Source organism: Gopherus evgoodei, chromosome 21 (assembly GCF_007399415.2).
Source record: "Gopherus evgoodei ecotype Sinaloan lineage chromosome 21, rGopEvg1_v1.p, whole genome shotgun sequence".
In the NCBI taxonomy this organism is placed as follows: Eukaryota; Metazoa; Chordata; order Testudines; family Testudinidae; genus Gopherus; species Gopherus evgoodei.
In genome coordinates, this window is record NC_044342.1 from 12,524,942 (window position 1) to 12,544,696 (window position 19,755).

The 19,755-nt window shown below is 43.8% G+C and overlaps 1 protein-coding gene across 1 annotated transcript; it reads left to right on the forward strand.

Annotated features, from left to right (window-relative positions):
• The first annotated feature begins 16,829 nt into the window (after positions 1 to 16,829).
• On the forward strand, positions 16,830 to 17,756 carry LOC115638259 (olfactory receptor 5V1-like). Its single transcript, XM_030539844.1, has one exon. It carries the CDS (start codon positions 16,830 to 16,832, stop codon positions 17,754 to 17,756), a length of 927 nt encoding a protein of 308 aa, XP_030395704.1.
• Positions 17,757 to 19,755: the final 1,999 nt, after the last annotated feature.

The window sequence follows — 19,755 nt, forward strand, 5'->3', positions numbered from 1 at the left end:
GCTAGGCTGATGGAAGAATTCTACCACTTCTCAGAGAGGTGGATTAACTACATCGGTGTCTAAACTCCTTCCGCCAGTGAAGAAAGTGTCTATGCTACAGCGGCACAGCTGCAGCACTGTAGCTGTGCGGCTGTACTGTAGACCTTTCCAAATCTTCTGTGAAACTGAGAATAAAACCTGGCTCTCTCAGGAGAATGCATTAGACACTCGTCTGTAGAGTTATTCCCACTCTAGAACTCTGTAATAATAGCTGCTAGCTGCTAGAATGTTCTCCTGGGAGACCCGTGTCCCCCTCTCTGCTCCAATGAAGATTTAAGTAGGCAGACCGAGTAGAACAACTTCAACAGGAGAAAGACTGAGAGAGGGAGACCTCTGAGCACACCTCCCAGATCAGACCCCTAGAATTCAGGCATGTGAGGGAACACCAAGTTTGTAAATCCTACTGGGGAGGTGATGTGAGCCAGCTACCGAGCTGCTCAGTAGTGTCAGTACTTTGGTGGCTTTGCACAAGTCCACTGGCAAAAAGTTAGGTGTCTCTGAGACTTTACTGGTGGAAACGTATGTACCTGGGGACATTAGGCACCTATAGGACAAGGTAGCCAGGTTTTCAGGAATATCAGTGGTGTCTAAATGCTGCTTTAGGAACCTAAATCGCTCTTGTGAATCTAGCCCGAAGTCTCCAGATGTTGTGGTTGCAAAGACAACCTTGCAAAGATGACCTGAGTGAAATCCTAGTGGCAAGGTCTGTCTGAGTTTGCAGAGGGCCTGACACAATACCTCTGAGGTGTGAATTGACTGTTAAATTTCAATGGGTGTGTGACTACCTAGCTCTGTCTTTCCTCTGGGTATGCACCAATCTGTTGTACTCAGACCCAAATTGTGGTTCCCATGTGATTCTAACCCCTCTGGGTCTAGATAGTGACTGATCACTGTCCCTAGCTCTGGGTCACTCTCAGGCATACTGCCAGGTGCAGACCTTGTGCATGATCCTGTACCGGGTCAGACCAAAGGTCCATCTAGCCCAGTATCCTCTCTACCGATAGTGGCCAATGCCAGGTGCCCCAGAGTGAGTGAACCTAACAGGCAATGATCAAGTGATCACTCTCCTGCCATCCATCTCCATCCTCTGACAAACAGAGGATAGGGACACCATTCCTTACCCATCCTGGCTAATAGTCATTTATGGACTTAACCACTATGAATTTAGCCAGTTCTCTTTTAAATTCTGTTATAGTCCTAGTCTTCACAACCTCCTCAGGTAAGGAGTTCCACAAGTTAACTGTGCACTGCGTGAAGAAGAACTTCCTTTTATTTGTTTTAAACCTGCTGCCTATTAATTTCATTTGATGACCCCTAGTTCTTGTATTATGGGAATAAGTAAGTAACTTTTCCTTATCCACTTTCTCCACACCAGTCATGATTTTAGATACCTCTATCATATCCCCCCTTAGTCTCCTCTTTTCCAAGCTGAAGAGTCCTAGCCTCTTTAATCTTTCCTCATATGGGACCCTCTTCAAACCCCTACTCATTTTAGTTGCCCTTTTCTGAACCTTTTCTAGTGCTAGAATATCTTTTTTGAGGTAAGGAGACCACATCTGTATACAATATTCGAGATGTGGGTGTACCATGGATGTCTATAAGGGCAATAATATATTCTCAGTCTTATTCTCTATCCCCTTTTTAATGATTCCCAACATCCTGTTTGCTTTTTTGACTGCCTCTGCACACTGCGTGGACATCTTCTGAGAATTGTCCACGATGACGCCAAGATTTTTTTCTTGAGTCATTGTAGCTAAATTAGCCCCCATCATATTGTATGTATAGTTGGGGTTATTTTTTCCAATGTGCATTACTTTACATTTCTCCACATTAAATTTAATTTGCCATTTTGTTGCCCAATCATTTAGTTTTGTGAGATCTTTTTGAAGTTCTTCACAGTCTGCTTTAGTCTTAACTATCTTGAGTAGTTTAGTATCATCTGCAAATTTTGCCACCTCACATTTTACCCCTTTCTCCGGATCATTTATGAATAAAGTGAATAGGGTTGATCCTAGGACTGACCCTTGGGGAACACTCCTAGTTACCCCTCTCCATTCTGAGAATTTACCATTAATTCCTACCCTTTGTTCCCTGTCTTTAAACCAGTTCTCAATCCATGAAAGGACGTTCCCTTTTATCCCATGACAGCTTAGTTTAAGTAAGAGTCTTTCGTGAGGGATCTTGTCAAAGGCTTTCTGGAAATCTAAGTATACTATGTCCACTGGATCCCCCTTGTCCACATGTTTGTTGACTCCTTCAAAGAACTCTAATATATTAGTAAGACATGATTTCCCTTTACAGAAACCATGTTGACTATTGCTCAACAGTTTATGTTTTTCTATATGTCTGACCATTTTATTCTTAACTATTGTTTTGACTAATTTGTCCAGTACCAACGTTACACTTACCGGTCTGTAATTGCCAGGATCACCTCTAGAGCCCTTTTAAGATATTTGTGTTACATTAGCTAACTTCCAGTCATTGGGTACCAAAGCCGATTTAAAGGACAGGTAACAAATCTTAGTTAATAGTTCTGCAACTTCACATTTGAATTCTTTCAGAACTCTTGGGTGAATGCCATCTAGTCCCAGTGACTTGTTAATGTTGAGTTTATCGATTAAATCCAAAACCTCCTCTAGTGACACTTTAATCTGTGACAGTTCCTCTGATTTGTCACCTACAAAAGCCAGCTCAGGTTTGGGAATCTCCCTAACATCCTCAGCCGTGAAGACTGAAGCAAAGAATCCATTTAGTTTCTCCACAATGACTATATCATCTTTAAGCGCTCCTTTTGTATCTCCATCATCAAGGGGCCTCACTGGTTGTTTAGCAGGCTTCCTGCTTCTGATGGACTTAAAAAACATTTTGTTATTACCTTTGGAGTGTTTGGCTAGCTGTTCTTCAAACTCCTCTTTGCTTTTCTTATTATGCTCTTGCACTTAATTTGGCAGTGTTTATGCTCCTTTCTATTTGCCTCACTAGGATTTGACTTCCACGTTTTAAAGGAAGTCTTTTGCTCTCTCTCTCTGCTTCTTTTACATGGTTGTTAAGCCACAGTGGGTCTTTTTTAGTTCTTGTACTGTGTTTCTTAATTTGGGGTATACATTGAAGTTGGGCCTCTTTTATGGTGTTTTTAGAAAGCACCCATGCAGCTTGTATGGATTTCACTTTAGTCACTGTACCTTTTAACTTCTCTTTAACTAACCCCCTCATTTTTTCATAGTTCTCCCTTTTGAAATTAAATGCCACATTGTCAGGCTGTTAAGATGTTCTTCCCACCACAGGGATGTTGAATGCTATTGTATTATGGTCACTATTTCCAAGCGGTCCTGCTATAGTTACCTCTTGGACCAGCTCCTGCACTCCACTCAGGATTAAATCTAGAGTTGCCTCTTCCCTTGTGAGTTCCCGTACCAGCTGCTCCATGAAGCAGTCATTTAAAGTATTGAGAAATTTTATCTCTGCATTTCATCCTGAAGTGAAATGTTCCCAGTCAATATGGTGATAAATGAAATCCTCCACTATTATTGGGTTCTTAATTTTGATAGCCTCTCTAATTTCCCTTAGAATTTCATCATCACTATTACTGTCCTGGTCAGGTGGTCGATAATAGATCTCTAATGTTATATTTTTATTAGAGCATGAAATTTCTATCCATTGAGATTCTATGGAACATGTGGATTCACTTAAGATTTTTACTTCATTTGAATCTACCGGCTCCTCCCCAGCACTACACATAAGTCTTTCTAGATGCCTCGAGAGATACGCAACCTTCTCACCAGGCAGGCAAGTAACCATACGGTTCTCCTGGTCATCACAAACCCAGCTATCTAAGTTTCTAATGATCAAATCTCCCATTACTAACACCTGCCTTTTCCTAGCAACTGGAGTTCCCTCCCCCGGAGAGGTAACCTCAGTGCTAGAGGCAACCCCAGGACCATCCAGATGGAGGGTCCCAACTATGGGAAGGTTTCCCTCTGTTTCCATTGACTGCTCTGCTTCCCTGGGCCTTTCATCCTCCTCAACAGCGCAGGGGCTGTCTGACTGGAGGTGGGACAATTCGACAGTGTTCCGGAAAGCCTCATCAACATACCTCTCTGCCTCCCTTAGCTCCTCCAGTTCCTCCACCCTGGCCTCCAAAGTCCATACGTGGTGATAGGGAACCCCCCCTTGACCCTACCTTACCCAAGGCCCCAGGCTTTTTGCTGAGAATAGAGTAAAAGTAGGCCCAAAAGCCTTTAGCTAAGAGCTAGAGTTTTAACTTTTGCTAAACTTGTTTTTCTGTACAAAGGGCATGCTGAGGCAGAAAGATGTGGTCAGGGCCCCAAAAAGGGGAACTAGAATTGGATACAGGGGAACCAGAATATCTGTTAAGTTATGTTGTGGAAAAGACCACCACCTATTCGATTTTGGTCAGACAGGCCGAGGCACCTTTATTGATAAAAAGAGAGTACAAGTATGCATACAGGGAGAGACAGAAATTCCATGCAAGGAAAAACTGCTCTGCTCCTTACAAATGTTACCAAGCTTATAAAGGCTAAAACCGCAAAACGTCATATTGATTACACAAGTTATTTGCTTATTTTTGGTAGTTAATATTGCAGATCAGCAGGTTATTTACTGTAAATTCAGCTTGGGGTATTTCCAGTTAGAGGCTTTTGCAATTACAATGTCTTATGACTTCTTGATTGCGAATACATATTGCACAAGCTATTAGCATATTGCATAGGTCACACATTTTGGCAATGATTAAGCTGGTCACTTGACAATGCCACCTGGCAATTTTCTATAAGCAAGCAGTCTTATTATGCTATATTTTGTTAAAGCCAGACTGGCAGGAAAAGACCCCTGGTCCCTCCCTGCTTAGTTCCTCTTTTGTCAGTGTTCCATACCCATATTTCTTAATACTTGGTTTCCTCTCCACCCAGTGGGTCAGACATTACTGATAAACAAGTTAGGCCTGGATACATGGGCCTATAAACCAATAAAACTAAACGCATTTATAATTATTACAATATTATATATTAAAATTACAGAGGCTTATATCAATGTCAGGGATCTGCAGCCGGGACTGATTTGCCTTATTATTTCAATCAGGGTCCCGCTGCAGTATCCATGGCAGTGACAGCAAATTCTTAGGCACTGGTTAAACAAGATTTTATGAAAACAAAAGTTTACAAGTATTTAATTATATTTGAACCATGGATGCTCATATTACTGTTGGGGACCTACCACTAGGGTACTTGATCGTACATGGTCTTCAATCAGAACCCTAGGGCAGGAGCCACACCAGTGACAGCAAGATTCTAAAGGCAGCGGCTAAACAAGGGCAGAAAGCTACAAATATTCAATTATATATCAGGACCACAGATGTCTGTATTACTGTTGGTAACCCGCCACAAGAGTACTGTTCGTGCATTATTTTCCGACCAGAACCCTAGGGCAGGGTCCGCACCAGCAACAGTAAACCTTTAGAGGCAATGGCCGAAGATGGTCCGAGTTGGCCAGTATTAAAGCTACATATAAAGGGTGGGGGGTTATGATTCCTTACAGTTACAACAGCTGAGCCTGCTGTCAGGACTACAGAAAAGGTGCTAGAACGGTGAAACCGCAGACTTGACTGGCAAAGACAATAACAGGAAAAGCCATAGATGGAGAATTAATTGGTCAGCTTGCTTATCATCAACATTATATTCCAAATAAGGCAAATAACATGTATAACCAGCGTGCTACGTTTTGCGGTTTTAACCTTTATAAGCTTGGTAAAATTTGTAATATGTAGAGCAGCCGCCCCTCTGTGTAGGCAACTGCTGTCTCTCCCTGAGTGCACACTTGTAATCAATAAAAGAGCCTTGGGCTGTCTGATCTAAAATCAACGGTGTGGTTGATTTTCCACAACAATTTGGGGGCTCGTCCGGGATGTTGCTACTCACAAGCATGCCAAAATGCTGCTCTTATAAATATGTGTTAGTTTTAGTAATGTATTTCCTCGTAAAAGGCAAATGCCAAAACTGTTGTAAAACTTTGGCGTACCTGTGAGTAGCAACAGTGAATGTGAACCTAATTTTACTGGACAAATTATAACTAAGTCATGTGCAGCTTCACAGATCAGTATGGCCAAATGCCCTTAGAAGGCCACTTCCAATTAAAATACTGCACTCAGCCTTCATAAAATTTCTACCAAGGCACCCAGTGCAACTATCGACAGTGCCCTGCTGGTGTTGACTCAGATGAACAATCGTTTAATAAATGACACAATGCTTAATTATTGCCAGGCACTAATGAAATGTGTTAGGTCTTTTTATATACAGTAGCTTTGCCGCTGGCTGAAACCAGAAGACCGGGTCTACACGGAAGTCAACCAGCGAGAACTTGCCCTGGCCCCGTGCTGAAAGACACTCATCAAATATTGTTAATTACCAACACCGCTGTGAAGTGCCAAGAATTGACTACCTGCCCATGTTTCTCACTGTAATGACTCTCTGACTGATGATCGGTCTATCTTTCCTTCTGGCTTTGTTGCTCTCTCTGGATAGCAGAAGTAAAGAACAAGGTAAAAGAACTGGAAACTTCTCCTTTGACTGCTGACAAACCCACTGAGCCTTTGACCTCTCCACTTGAGGACATAATAAAGCCTCCAAGCAAGCAAGGTGATTGTGCTAGTAACCTCTCCCTTGCGGCCTCATTGCTGGACAGCTAAGTGAATTAAGACTACGAAATCTCGAAGAATAGCTTGCGGAGGCTAGCCAAAACTACCTGAAATAAATGAACTTGGGGTGGGGATGGAAAAGTAATATTTTTCTAAATCTTAGCCAATCAGTAGCCTCACTAGTAAACAACCAAGTATATATCCACAGAACTTGCCTGGCCACGGGAATAGTTTTCTGCTTAAAGGCTATTCCAGTACCCTGTTATGGTATTCTCCCTCTCATATGACGAATCTAGGGGGTTCAAATGAACCATGCTTAATCCCAGGCAGGGTAAATTTGATTAAACACTACCCTGGGAACTGTGAAGTCTCCCTGCCTTTATCCCACTTCTAGAGCACTGCTAACTGCCCTATTGCTCCAAAGGGGTTGCCCATGGGTTAGTACAGCAGCAGACTTAGGGTGCATCCTCCTGCCAAAGGAAGGTCTTAGCGGGCTCCTTGTGGAACAGGCAAATAGTGCCGCTTCTGTTTGGAATATTTGCAAAAATCAACAGCATGATAAAAAATTGGGCCAATTAGCCCAGGCCATAGGCTTATTTCCAGGGCACAGGTAAGCAGTATCTGTGCTGGAGTGGGCGAATTGCATGTTGTCTCCACTCTTAGTTCTCTGACCCAAGATTTACTGAGAAAATGCTCTTAAGCATCGCTGAAGCAGGGAAGGCATAGTAGTGGGATCTGGCTTGTTCTGAGGTGCGGGATTTTCTGAACGACCAGCTAATGGCCGTTCGGAGTGCTCTTGAACACCAGGCTTGGTCCACCGCCCATATGGATGCTTCAGGCTTACCATCTGATTTGTGACCCTAGAGGCACACTTGAAGATTTTTTTGGATGGAAATGCTGGTGCTCACAGTGCTCCTTCTAGGTCTATGGGCCTGTGAAAGGAGTGTGGGCCCCCACCTATTGTATCCTCCTGGGTCCATGGGGCGGTTGTATGTGGGACTGGGTCATCCACCGAGATATATGGGAAGTAAGACCACCCGATGGCACTAATCATTTCTTGATTGGCGCCCCATAAATAACACCTAATATCTGGATAGGATTGGGAAATAAATGAACCTTCTGGCCCTAGAACCCCCCAGCTCCAATGCATTCGACAGCTTAGCCCTGGGAAAAATTTCGTTACCGTTAACAAGTATATCTGCTGGAAAGATAGTTATACATATGACAAAATCGCCAGCCCTGATTCAGGCCAACAATAGTTGTGTATATTCCAACTGAACTGTTTTGCAGGACATGGTCTTTAATCTAAAATACAATCACAGGCACTCATATTATTCATTGGCCCGCGGACAAAATGTATCAGGCTTCCCTCCAATTTCATATTCCCTTTGATTGGACCATCTAGGACCAGATTGTGTCCATACCTTATTGTCCCTCCTAGGGAAATTGTTATTGAATATTTGTTTTTCCTATTGTTGCTGTAAAGCGTGCTGTTCCCACTCCTGCACCCGCTTTGTATACCCCACCTCACCAGGGGCCCTAGTTCCCTTAAGGGAATTAGATCCTTGTCAGCAAAATTATAAGCCCAAAAATGTTAAGCCAGTGGGTAAAAACAGAGCATTATCGCAAAGGTGGAAAAGGAATGTGTCCAGGAGTCATGAGAAGAAAAATCCTGGGAGATTCAGCACAGATTAGAAACAAAGCAAGGAAACCAGTCAGGGGAGAAAGTGGATAAATGTATTTCCTCTTGGGGAACTCAGAAGGTCCTCATGGAAACCACAACCCAGTAGTATATCCTCAGGCAAAAGAGGAAAAATACAAGCCTGGGGAAGTCATCACGGTCCATCATCATGTGTGTTGGGAAGGTAACGGACGCATTATGACCCTTGCCTCCCAGACTCTCCTGCAGGCCAATAATAGCTGCGTCTATCTCAACACATCTGTCCTATCTGATGTAACCTTTAATTTAGTCACAGATTCTGGTACTCATGCTATATATTGGCCTTCGGAGAAATCATACAAAACCTTTCTGGATTTCCAGATTCCCTTTGACTGGGCCTCTGTAGTGCCCGATCATTTTCACTTTCTGTTACCCCTTACTCAGAAATCCAAAACCTAATGAATATTCAAATTTAGGAGTTTGATGCCATGGAAGGGCATCAAAAGGAGGGAGTTGATAGGGAACCCCCCCTTGACCCTACCTTACCCAAGGCCCCAGGCTTTTTGCTGAGAATAGAGTAAAAGTAGGCCCAAAAGCCTTTAGCTAAGAGCAAGAGTTTTAACGTTTGCTAAACTTGTTTTTCTGTACAAAGGGCATGCTGAGGCAGAAAGATGTGGCCAGGGCCCCAAAAAGGGGAACTAGAATTGGATAAAGGGGAACCAGAATATCTGTTAAGTTACAACAGCTAAGCCTGCTGTCAGGACTACAGAAAAGGTGCTAGAATGGTCAAACCGCAGACTTGACTGGCAAAGACAATAACAGGAAAAGCCATAGATGGAGAATTAATTGGTCAGCTTGCTTATCATCAACATTATATTCCAAATAAGGCAAATAACATGTATAACCAGCATGCTACGTTTTGCGGTTTTAACCTTTATAAGCTTGGTAAAATTTGTAATATGTAGAGCAGCCGCCCCTCTGTGTAGGCAAACACTGTCTCTCCCTGAGGTCACGCTTGTAATCAATAAAAGAGCCTTGGGCTGCCTGATCTAAAATCAACGGTGTGGTCGATTTTCCACAACAATTGTCTCTGAGGGCGAGGAGCTCCTTGCACCGAATGCACACATACGCCACCCGCCCACAGGGCAGGTAATCATACATGCTACACTCAGTGCAATAAACTGGATAGCCCCCACTCTGCTGCTGGGCTTCTGTCTGCATTGCCTCCTAGTTAATGTAAGGGTTGTTTAAAGCAAGAAGTTTTGAAAGGAGTTTAGTTTATAGGTTTTAAGGGACTAAAGGGGCACAGATAGAACCGACAAGGGACTTCTGCTCCCTTCCCACTCCCCTTCCGAACTCCCTTCCGAAACTCCCTGTTAGCAGCCCCTGTTCACAAAGCTCCCTGGTCACTTGTGCGTGGCTTTATAAATCCCTGGCCTGTGTGAATGCCCCGCCCACTGATTAAGGCTCAGCCTATTACCAGAGGCTTCTAGCTTTCAAACTTTCCTTGAAGCTCACAGCCTCCAACTGCCAGCCATAGCACATGGTCAGGAGGTCACATTAGAGGGTCATTAGTGTCCCTTATGACCTTAAAGTCTCTGAGTCTCTGACACCCTTCTTGAGCAGTGGGAGTCTGCAGTCCAACTGGCTTAGACAACAGAACAATGGTCTGATTTCTCCCATCATCCAGTTACTTATAGACCTTCCCCCTCACCTGGAGTCCAGACACACCCTTTTGGAACAATGCATCAGGAAAGCGAGAGGTGCGTGCACTTTACTCTTTACATCACAACAGCAGAGTTACACATCTTAGGAAAACTACATCCTCGGTGCATCCCCGTCAGTCTGATCTCGCGACCCCAGTAGACCTGGTTCTGGTCAGCATCCATAGCTAAGCACAGTCTCTCCGGCACATCCTGTTTCCATGTGCTTGGGCCGGGGGAATTTCCCAGCTCTGGATCTTACCCCTGTTTGCTTCTGTGTTGAGAGTCAATGAATGTCAGCGGGCCTGCCAGCAGAAACCCAATTGTTCCAGGACAGAATTTTTAGTCCACGTTGATGGCCAGTCATGGATTTCTCCCTCTCAGTGCTTTACAAGGCATCCTGCTCCCTAGCATGGGCAGCAGTGTTCAGAAAAGACTGATGCTGTCAGCACTGGACTTGTTTTCACTAGCACCTGGGTGTCCTAAACCAACAAGGAGGTTACAATCAAAAGCAAAGATCTCAGTGAAGGTGACAATCACAAAATTGCTAAAGCACATAGGCCTGATATATCACCGGCCCTGTACAACCATAACTGCGTTCATAAAGTTTGTGTCAGTGAATATCCCAGGTGTTTTCTTTTTGTTTTTGTTTTTTTTTTAATAGAAAATGCTGTTGGTGGGAGTTGAGGAGTCATTTAGACAGTTGTAGCTGTCAGAGATTCCTAGAAATGTGGGGCTGAGAGAGACCTCGAGGAGTCATCAAGTCCAGTGCCCAGCACTGAGGCAGGACCAAGGAAACCCAGCCCAGTCCTAACAGGGGTTTGTCCAACCTGTTCTTAAAACCCACAATTGACGGGGATTCCACAGTCTCCTTGGAAACCTAGTCCAGAGTTTAACTACCCAAATTATTAGAAAGCTTTTTTTAATATCTAACTTAAATCTCCCTTGCTGCAGATTAAGCCCATTATTTCTTGTCCTGCCTTCAACAGACATGGAGAACAATTGATCCCTGTCCTCTTTGTATCAACCCTTAACATATTGAAAACTGTTATCAGGTCCCCCTTAAGCCGTCTTTTTCTCAGGACTAAACAGGCCCAGTTTCTTTAGCCTTCCTTCCTATGTCAGATTTTCTAACCCTTTGATCATTTTTGTTGCTCTCCTCTGGACTATCTCTCCACAAGGGAGTACAGCACTTAGGCAAAGCCACAGGTATGATATATTAACCAGACAACAGAGAGAGAGAGAGTTACAATAGCTCTAATTTATAACTTTGTAAATAGTGAAGTTTTCACTTGTCACTTCCAGCAAATTCGTTCCATATCAATTCATGACCATGAAAGAGATTCTAACTGTACATTCCTATGGGATTGTATATTCATATCTGTATGGCCACTTGAGTGTGTTTCTGGGTCAGTTTCGGTGTGCTTGTAGATGTGTGTGTGATTTCACATGTAGGTTGAAATTGGGATTTTCAAATACCTCTAAGAGATTTAGGTGCCTGAATCAAACTGAAAGGGCTATGGGATCTGAATGCCTAACTTGTCTGGACTCTTTTGAAGATCACAGCTTTATGTGTTTGTATGTTCACATATCTATGCATTCCGTTATACTTGTTTGTGGGTCTGTAGATATTTGTTTGTTTGTCTATGTTTGTGCATACACCATTGTGCTTGTGTGTGTACATTTGTTTCTGATTCAAATTGTGTCTATGCATTCAATTTTCTGTAAGTATCATTGTAGCACATAGGAGCACGGTAATATTCAAAATCACAAAGCTGAGGATGAAATGCATGAGAACTGGGGAGAAGGCATTCTTGGATGGAGGAATCTGATAATGGAAGGAGCTTCCAGGATCAGATGAGGTGAATCCATTTTCCGTCTTTAGGAAACACTGTAAAACCTTTGGGAAAGCTTTTCCACCTTCCCACTTCCACAATCCTCATACCTGCCACACAATGCCCCCTTCTGGCCCATGATGTAGGATTCTGTGACACCTACTTCGACTTTACCTCTTCTCTCCCAAAATCCAGAACCAAGAAAACCTTCCACAAGACAAGCTGGTATCTCAAAAAGGGAGGAATGTCCAACACTTTGAAGTCAACTAGGTACTTCTCTATTGCTACTGATTTTATGGGAAAGGCACTCAGACGCTATGGAGATGAGCAGAAGTATAAAATGATTTAGATACATAGATAGGTAGATAGATAGATAGAGATGAGTTTATCTCTCTATGTGCCTAAATATTTGTCAATGTGAATCTCAAATCTAACAACTAATATTCTTGCTTTAACCTTATGTGAAAAGTATGGTTAATATTTAATTGTAGTGTACTTATTAATAGTTATACTTCCCTGAATGCTCATATTTGCTCCCTGGTTAAAGAGTTTTGGGGAATAGGGCTGAAAGGGGAGTTACAAACTTCCCATGGTCCAGTGAGTTCTCAGCTCCATCCTGAGAGTGCCAGCAAAGTAGGGCAGTTAGTTCCCAGCATGATTGTTTGGTCATGATGAAGCGGACACAGTGTCCCATTACAGCCTAGTCAGACTTCATACCAGTTCCACCAAGAGCTATGTTGTTGATGTCACTGACAGTTATTGCTAAAAACTTTTGGCCTAGCAATCAATTATATTTCTTCTTGAAATCGATAAATACAAATGATACATCCTTATGACATGTACTTGTACCTGAGAAGCTTAGGTAAAGTGTCCAGGTTCTCAAGGCTCATCTCTTTAGTGCAGCAAATACAATTTAACAATGATGAAGAACATGTTTACAGGAAATGCTTGGAGAACTGATCTACCTTCACCTTGATCAACAAGCACCTTGTAGTCTGGACTAGGCCATCTCTGAATGGAATGGTTGTTTCTGTGTTGCTGAATTGATTTAATTGATTAAAATGTTTACAAACAGAATGCAATTACTAATTCTCCTGGGCACCCATAGTCAGAGAGAACCCTGGGGTTATGATCCCAGAGGTCACAGAACAATATAGAAAGGATCTATGTCTGAGATTCTCTAGCAGACAAGTTTCTCTGCTGTAGGTTAATGAGTTTCAGAAACGAAGCAGTGGATCACAAGTGGGAAGGTAAGTAAGAGACAGTTTGGAGCGTTTTCCTATGTTACTTTTATGGCCCCCAAGTTCATTTTCTGGAGCCATCAACACCTAAATTGTCTCCAGAATTTTTTCTCTCTGTCTCACATCTCATCACTCACTCTAATTTACTCTTATGTATCTAATCTACAGAATTGTCCCTCATCTTTTTCTCTCAGTCTTATATAAGATACTGTTCATCGTGTCTCGCTATCAAGGGTAGTCATCTTAATGAATGTCTCATCGATCTGCCTCTCGACTATCTATTTGCAATGTAATTTTCAAAGACATCTAAAATATCTTCATCAATGGGGTTGTCTCTTGTCTTTCCACAGATCTGAGAATCCCTCAGACACACCAGAGAATCCTGGCTGTCTAGAAGGACAGGAACTGACCCACCTGTGTTCCAGCATATGAGAGGTAAATCTAACCACATTGGCTGGGAGAGAAGTTTCTGACTAGAGAAGATGAACCGTGTCTCTGGGCTGTTAATTGTTGGTTTGGCTAGAGCTTTTCCTCTCGGCACTCTGGGATCTCATTCTCACTCATGGAATGGCACTGTATGAGGTAGGGAAGTGGTTAAAATGTAGGGGTGCTCTTTAATCATTATTCACAGGGTTTCAGGGTTGTCACAGCAGGAAACAAGTCAGAGAGATGGTGATTTTCCCATTTCTTCATGACTTTTGTGTGTGTCTCTGTGACTCATGCGGTAGTGGGGACTCCTGCCAGGGCCGCCCAGAGGATTCAGAGGGCCTAGGGGCTTCGGTGGTGGGAGGCCCCTGCTGCTGAATTGCTGCTGAAGACAAGGCACTTCAGTGGTGGGTCCCGGGGCAGAAGGACCCCCCACCGTGGGTCTTCGGTGCACTTCGGTGGTGAGTCCCATGGCAGAAGGAACCCCTGCCATGTGTCTTCAGGGCACTTTGTCAGCAGGTCTTGTAGCGGGAGGACCCCCCGCCGTGGGTCTTCATGGCACTTTGTCGGTGGGTCCTGGAGTGGGAGGACCCTCTGCCGCCGAATTGCCACCGAAGACCCAGAGTGGAAGAAGTTCCAGGAGCCCGGGCCCCATGAGAGTTTTCCGGGGCCCCCGAAGCAAGTGAACGACACCGCTTCAGGGCTCCTGAAAAACTCTCGTGGGGGCCCCTGCGGGGTCTGGGGCAAGTTGCTCCACTTGCCCTCACCTCTGGGCAGCCCTGGCTCCTGCAGCTCTGGTTCCTCTGGACTGGGCTCAGCTTCCCCCTCCAGGCATTTTGACCAAGTGCGCAGGATCTCAGTGCCTCTCAGGTGTGGCCCGGCTGCCCTCCGGAGCAGAAACTGCAGCTGCTGATGTTCCTGAGGCAAGAGTGGAACAGGGTGTCAGAATCAGCAGGCAACCAGCTGAGGCAGGAGCCAGTGCAGGCTGGGAAAGGGGCGGGCTAGCACTGAAACAGGCACAGAGCAGGAGCAGGAGGAGCAGGAGGAAAGGTGGTTGATGTAAAGCTGCTGGAAATTTGTAGTTCCCCTCCCGTCCCCAGTGAAAAATCAAAAACAATTACAAGAAAGCAGAAACTTCCCATGAACATTTTCATTGTTTTTGAAAACCCAGTTTTCAATTATTTTTCTTTAAAGAGTCAATGAATAGTTTTCAACCAGCCATATCCATAATGTACAACTAAGTCTAGTGGTGTCTGCTAGTGCATAAAGGAATATAATGGGGCAGAACCCCAGCTGAGGTAAATCAGTGAAGTTCTGTTGAATTTGATGAACCAGATACATAGCTGGTGTAAATGCAGCTACACTGATCTTGGCTCCATTTGTGAATCTGCTGGGTTTTCTGTTGTACATTTGTCTACTTGAACATCTCTGTACACCTGTAGTTTTATTTAAGTCTCTCCATGGGGAACGTGTTTGAGCAGGATTTTTTATTCTGTGCCTGAAAGGACTTCCCTGAGAATGTGGGTGTTGTGTAGATGGCACTCTCTAGGTTTGTTGTGTGTGTATGTGTATTTTTACATATTTTGTGTATGCACGAGTGTGGATAAAATGGACTAAATTCTGTTCTCAACTCCATTAGATATCTTGATAATTTAGTTCAGTGTAAATGAAAATTATGCAACGTAAATAGAAACTTGTGGCGTGACCAGTTGCACAACAACAAAAAATGAAGTGCACATTTTCTAAACAGATACACACCAAAGTATACACATCGTCAAATAAAACACAATTTTCCATGCACCCTACACAACAAACACTGCACCCACAGTGATAATGCAATCACACAAAAATATACAAACACACAAACTCTACTCAAGCATACATGGTACACTGGACTTTTAATCCAGCTATCTAGCTATCTCCATACACATCTATCTATCTATCATGGAGCTACCAGGGCTGTGCTCTGGAACTACTCCATATAAAGCCAGTCAGGACTTTGGGGGAGCATGCCTCCTGCTTCCTAGCATACTGTCTCCAGGGCAAGAAGTTTACACAGCTTCAACCTTCCTGGGTCTGACCTCAGAGCATTCAGCATCCCCTTCCACACTGTATGGTTCTTGCAGTGAATCTGCCCGGGCAGGGCTCCTGGGGAAGGCAGAGAGCCCTGCACTCCAACTCCGCAGTCAGACATGACTATCAGCCAGCCAGTGAAACAGAAGTCAACATGAACACAGTGTAGAACAGAAGTTGTTAGCACAGAAATTTGTGACTTTCAGCCAAGTCCATCATGGGGGGAGGGAAGCCCAGAGCTCTGGTCCTCCCTGTGCGCCCCAAGCCACCCGAGACTGTCTCGCTTCCAGCTGCCTGGTCCCTGCCCTGCCCATTGCTCCTCCTCCGGCTTTTGTCTCACTTCCCAGGCCAAGAGTCACCTGGTCACATCCCCCTCCTTGGTCTCAGGTTAACAAGGGGTGGCCATAGCATCTGTGCAGGTAGCTGGATCACCCCCACAACCAATAGTCACACACCTTTATTCCCACTATCTAGACATTAGTTCAATACATAGGGAAACTGAGGCACACACAGCATTAATACAAAACAGTAAGACTCACATAGGCTTACATACAACATAACAAGGGAAAATCCCCACTATGTTACACTATCTATCTATCTATCTATTTAGTATATTGTTTTTTCTTTCTTCCTGTCTTTCCACTTAGTTACCAGTGGCCTGATACAAAGCCCACTGAATCCTATGGAAGGATTGTCACTGAGTTGGATAAAGGCAGTGGAGAGCTGTGTGATCTAGTGGAAGGGACACTGGTCCTGCTCTATGAGCTTGTTTATGTCAGGTCAACTCTTTTTGCCTTAGTATTTCCATTGGTAAAATGGGGATAATGTGTCATGCCCCCCCGACTAAAGCCCTGAGACAGTAAAGTATTTGCTTGCTTGTGTGTATGTGTGTGTGTTGCTGCCTGATTACTTCTGATTCCACATGGTGTCCAGTTGACCGGTAAGTCCGAAACTCTGGTGTTTGTATCTTTGGAAAAAAAATATTGGATGAAAGGCACTCTGTAAGTTCCAGGTATTAATATACAAGTTTCATCGCCAATGTATCTGAGTGACTCATATTCTGTAATGACTTTCCCCCCGCAAAAGAAATCATCTCTCGGATACATTCGTATTTTCAAGTGGAACGTTTGTATATCTTATATCAAGATTACTATTAAAATTTTATTACCGTTTCTTGGAAGGAACACCACTGAATGTTGAAGCATGGAGAGACAAAATCAAACTGTGTTGAAGGAGTTCATCATCTTGGGATTTTCCAGCCTCCAGGAGATGTGGCTATCACTCTTCAGTGGGTTTTTGTTCACTTACCTCTTCACCCTATTTGGGAACACCTGCATCATCATCCTTGCCTTGGTGGACCAAAGATTCCACACTCCCATGTATTTCTTCCTTGGGAACTTGTCCTTTCTGGACATCTGTTATACCACCACGACCATCCCCCAGATGCTGGTTCATCTCCTCTCAGAGAGGAGCAACATCTCCTACACAGGCTGTGTGCTGCAACTTTACTTCTTCTTTTCCTTCGTGGGCACTGAGTGCCTCCTGCTGGCAGTGATGGCCTTTGACCGCTATGTTGCCATCTGTAACCCGCTGCATTACACACTGATCGTCAACAAAAGCCTTTGTCTCCAGCTGGCAGCTGCCTCCTGGGTAAGTGGCTTCCTTAACTCTGCAATACACACAGTCTTCACCTTCTGGTTACCCTTCTGTGGAGACAACCGTATTGATTACTTCTACTGTGATATCCCACCGTTGCTGGAGCTGTCATGTGGGGACACCTCTCTCAACAAACTTCTGTTGCTCTGCATTGGTCTCTTCATAGCCTGTACCCCCTTTGCCTGCATCCTTCTATCATACACTTACATTATCTCAACCATACTGAAGATGCCTTCTTCCAAGGGGAAGAGGAAGGCGTACTCCACCTGTTCATCCCACCTGACTGTGGTCCTTCTGTACTATGGCAGCTCTATCTTCTCCTACCTGAGACCCAGTTCAAGTTACTCACCAAGTAGTGCCAGACTGATCTCCGTATTATATAGCGTCTTAACACCAATGTTAAATCCCATCATTTATACAATGCGGAACAAGGATGTGAAAGAAGCTTTGAAATATGTGATACATAGGATGTGAATGAATATTATTCGCTTCTTCTTTACCTGTTGCTGCCTTCAGTTTCTTCATCTTCTTCTTCTGCTGCTTCTTCTGCAGCACCATCATCATCCAAATATTTACAAATAACTTATAGTATAAACCCACAAACAGCATTGATTCAATTCTTATTCATTTGGGAACATGATACTGTATCTGGGTTTTTAATTTCCTCTTCATTTCTTACTCTCTCTTTTCTGTACACAAGCACGGCAAGTTCTAAGGAATGTTGAGTACATTCCATGAAAGACACAAAGACATTACAGCTACATTTTTATTGGTAAATGTCAGTAAACGTGGATTTCACTGTACACACAAACAGGTCTGACTGCAGGAGCTGTGGCCACCAGCAAAGAATGCAGTGACCACATTTCTCAAGACAAAGTATCATTTAATGTTAACAGTAGGAACAAAGCTGGGCATGGACCCAGGGGGCTGAAGCAGAGCTGGGAGCTTCTCACCGCTCTGCTTCTGGTAGTGGTGGGGCTCCGGGGCTCAGGGCTTTAGTTACGGGGACAGCGCTGGGGCCAAAACCACTGCTCCCCTCATAGTTAAAGTCTCTAGCCCCCGTGCCACCTGCAGGCTGAAGACCCGAGCCTCAGCGCTCCCCTCAAATCTAAAGCCCTGAAAGCTCCCTCTATCCCTCCCCGGAGCCCTGACCTCCCTCACCCTGATGCTGTAGCCCTACTCCTCCCCTCGCCGCTAAAGCCCTGAGGCAGTAAAGTATTTGCTTGCTTGTGTGTATGTGTGTGTTGCTGCTGCCTCATTACTTCTGGTTCCATATGGTAAGTCCAAAACTCTGGTGTTTGTATCTTTGGAAAAAATATTTACAGTAAATCCTCAGTTAGAATTTCAGATAGACTAATAATTCTGCCTCCACCTAGCTTGTTGCCAGGGCCAGCTCCAGGGTTTTTGCCACCCCAAGCAGCAGAAAAAAAAAGCCGCAATCACAATCGGTGGCACTTCAGTGGCAGCTCCACCGCACCGCTTTCTTCTTCTGTGGCAGGTCCCTCCAAGAGCGACCAAGGGACCCGCCACTCAATTGCCGCCGAAGAGCCCGACGTGCCATCCCTTCCCCTTGCCCGCCCAACGCACCTGCTTGCTGAGCTGGTGCCTGGAGCTGGCCCTGCTTGTTGCAATGTATAATAATAAAAAGAATCATATACTGACAGGCAATTCACCTCAGTTTGTTCATGTGGGCGTACATTTTAAGCTGCTTATGAATTCATTTTAGGAATACACATGAATGCTCAGCGAGCTACAGAGGTTTTAAATGTGGTATTTATTACCTGTAGGTGGGGACACAGGTAGACAAGCACTCAAAAGAGTGTCTCTACATCAGAATATACACAGATAATTATCATACACATATGTACAGTATACACAGTTATTTAGTGCAATATTGTTATACTCAGACCCTCAAGTAGTTTGAAAAGTATTTAATACAGTCAATATTTTGTATATCTAATATACAGTCTATTTAGTGCATACTTGATGTAGGACTGAATGAAATTCTCTGGCCTGTTGTAGGCAGGAGTTAGACTAGATGACCATAATGGTTTTCCATTGCTTTAAAATAAAGGAATCTATGATATACATCCTGATGCTAAAATCAGATCTGCTAGCATAGACATCTGCACCTACACAGAACATGATGGAAATTAAGATCTACCTCACAGAGCCATTGTGTGACACACACAATTTAGGCTTGTAAAGTTCTATTAGAATATTAGACAGAAAGTCATTCACAAGGCCTGAGACTTGGGTCAGAGGGAAATCTGGGGAAATGCTTTCAAGAGTCAGCCAAAAAATGTTGCACCAAAGAGATAAAGCAGGAAAAGAGAAAGCCTAATGGATTTCAATATAGAACTGTTGGGAATTTTTACACTATTGAAATATTGATTAAAATTGCGAGGTTTACACCCACACACAAAGCAGAGATGTTCTGAAACGCTTCTCATTTTCAACCACATATATATAT

Coding starts and splice junctions, on each gene's coding strand:
- LOC115638259 (XM_030539844.1), top strand. CDS start 16,830: ATGGAGAGACAAAATCAAACTGTGTTGAAGGAGTTCATCATCTTGGGA.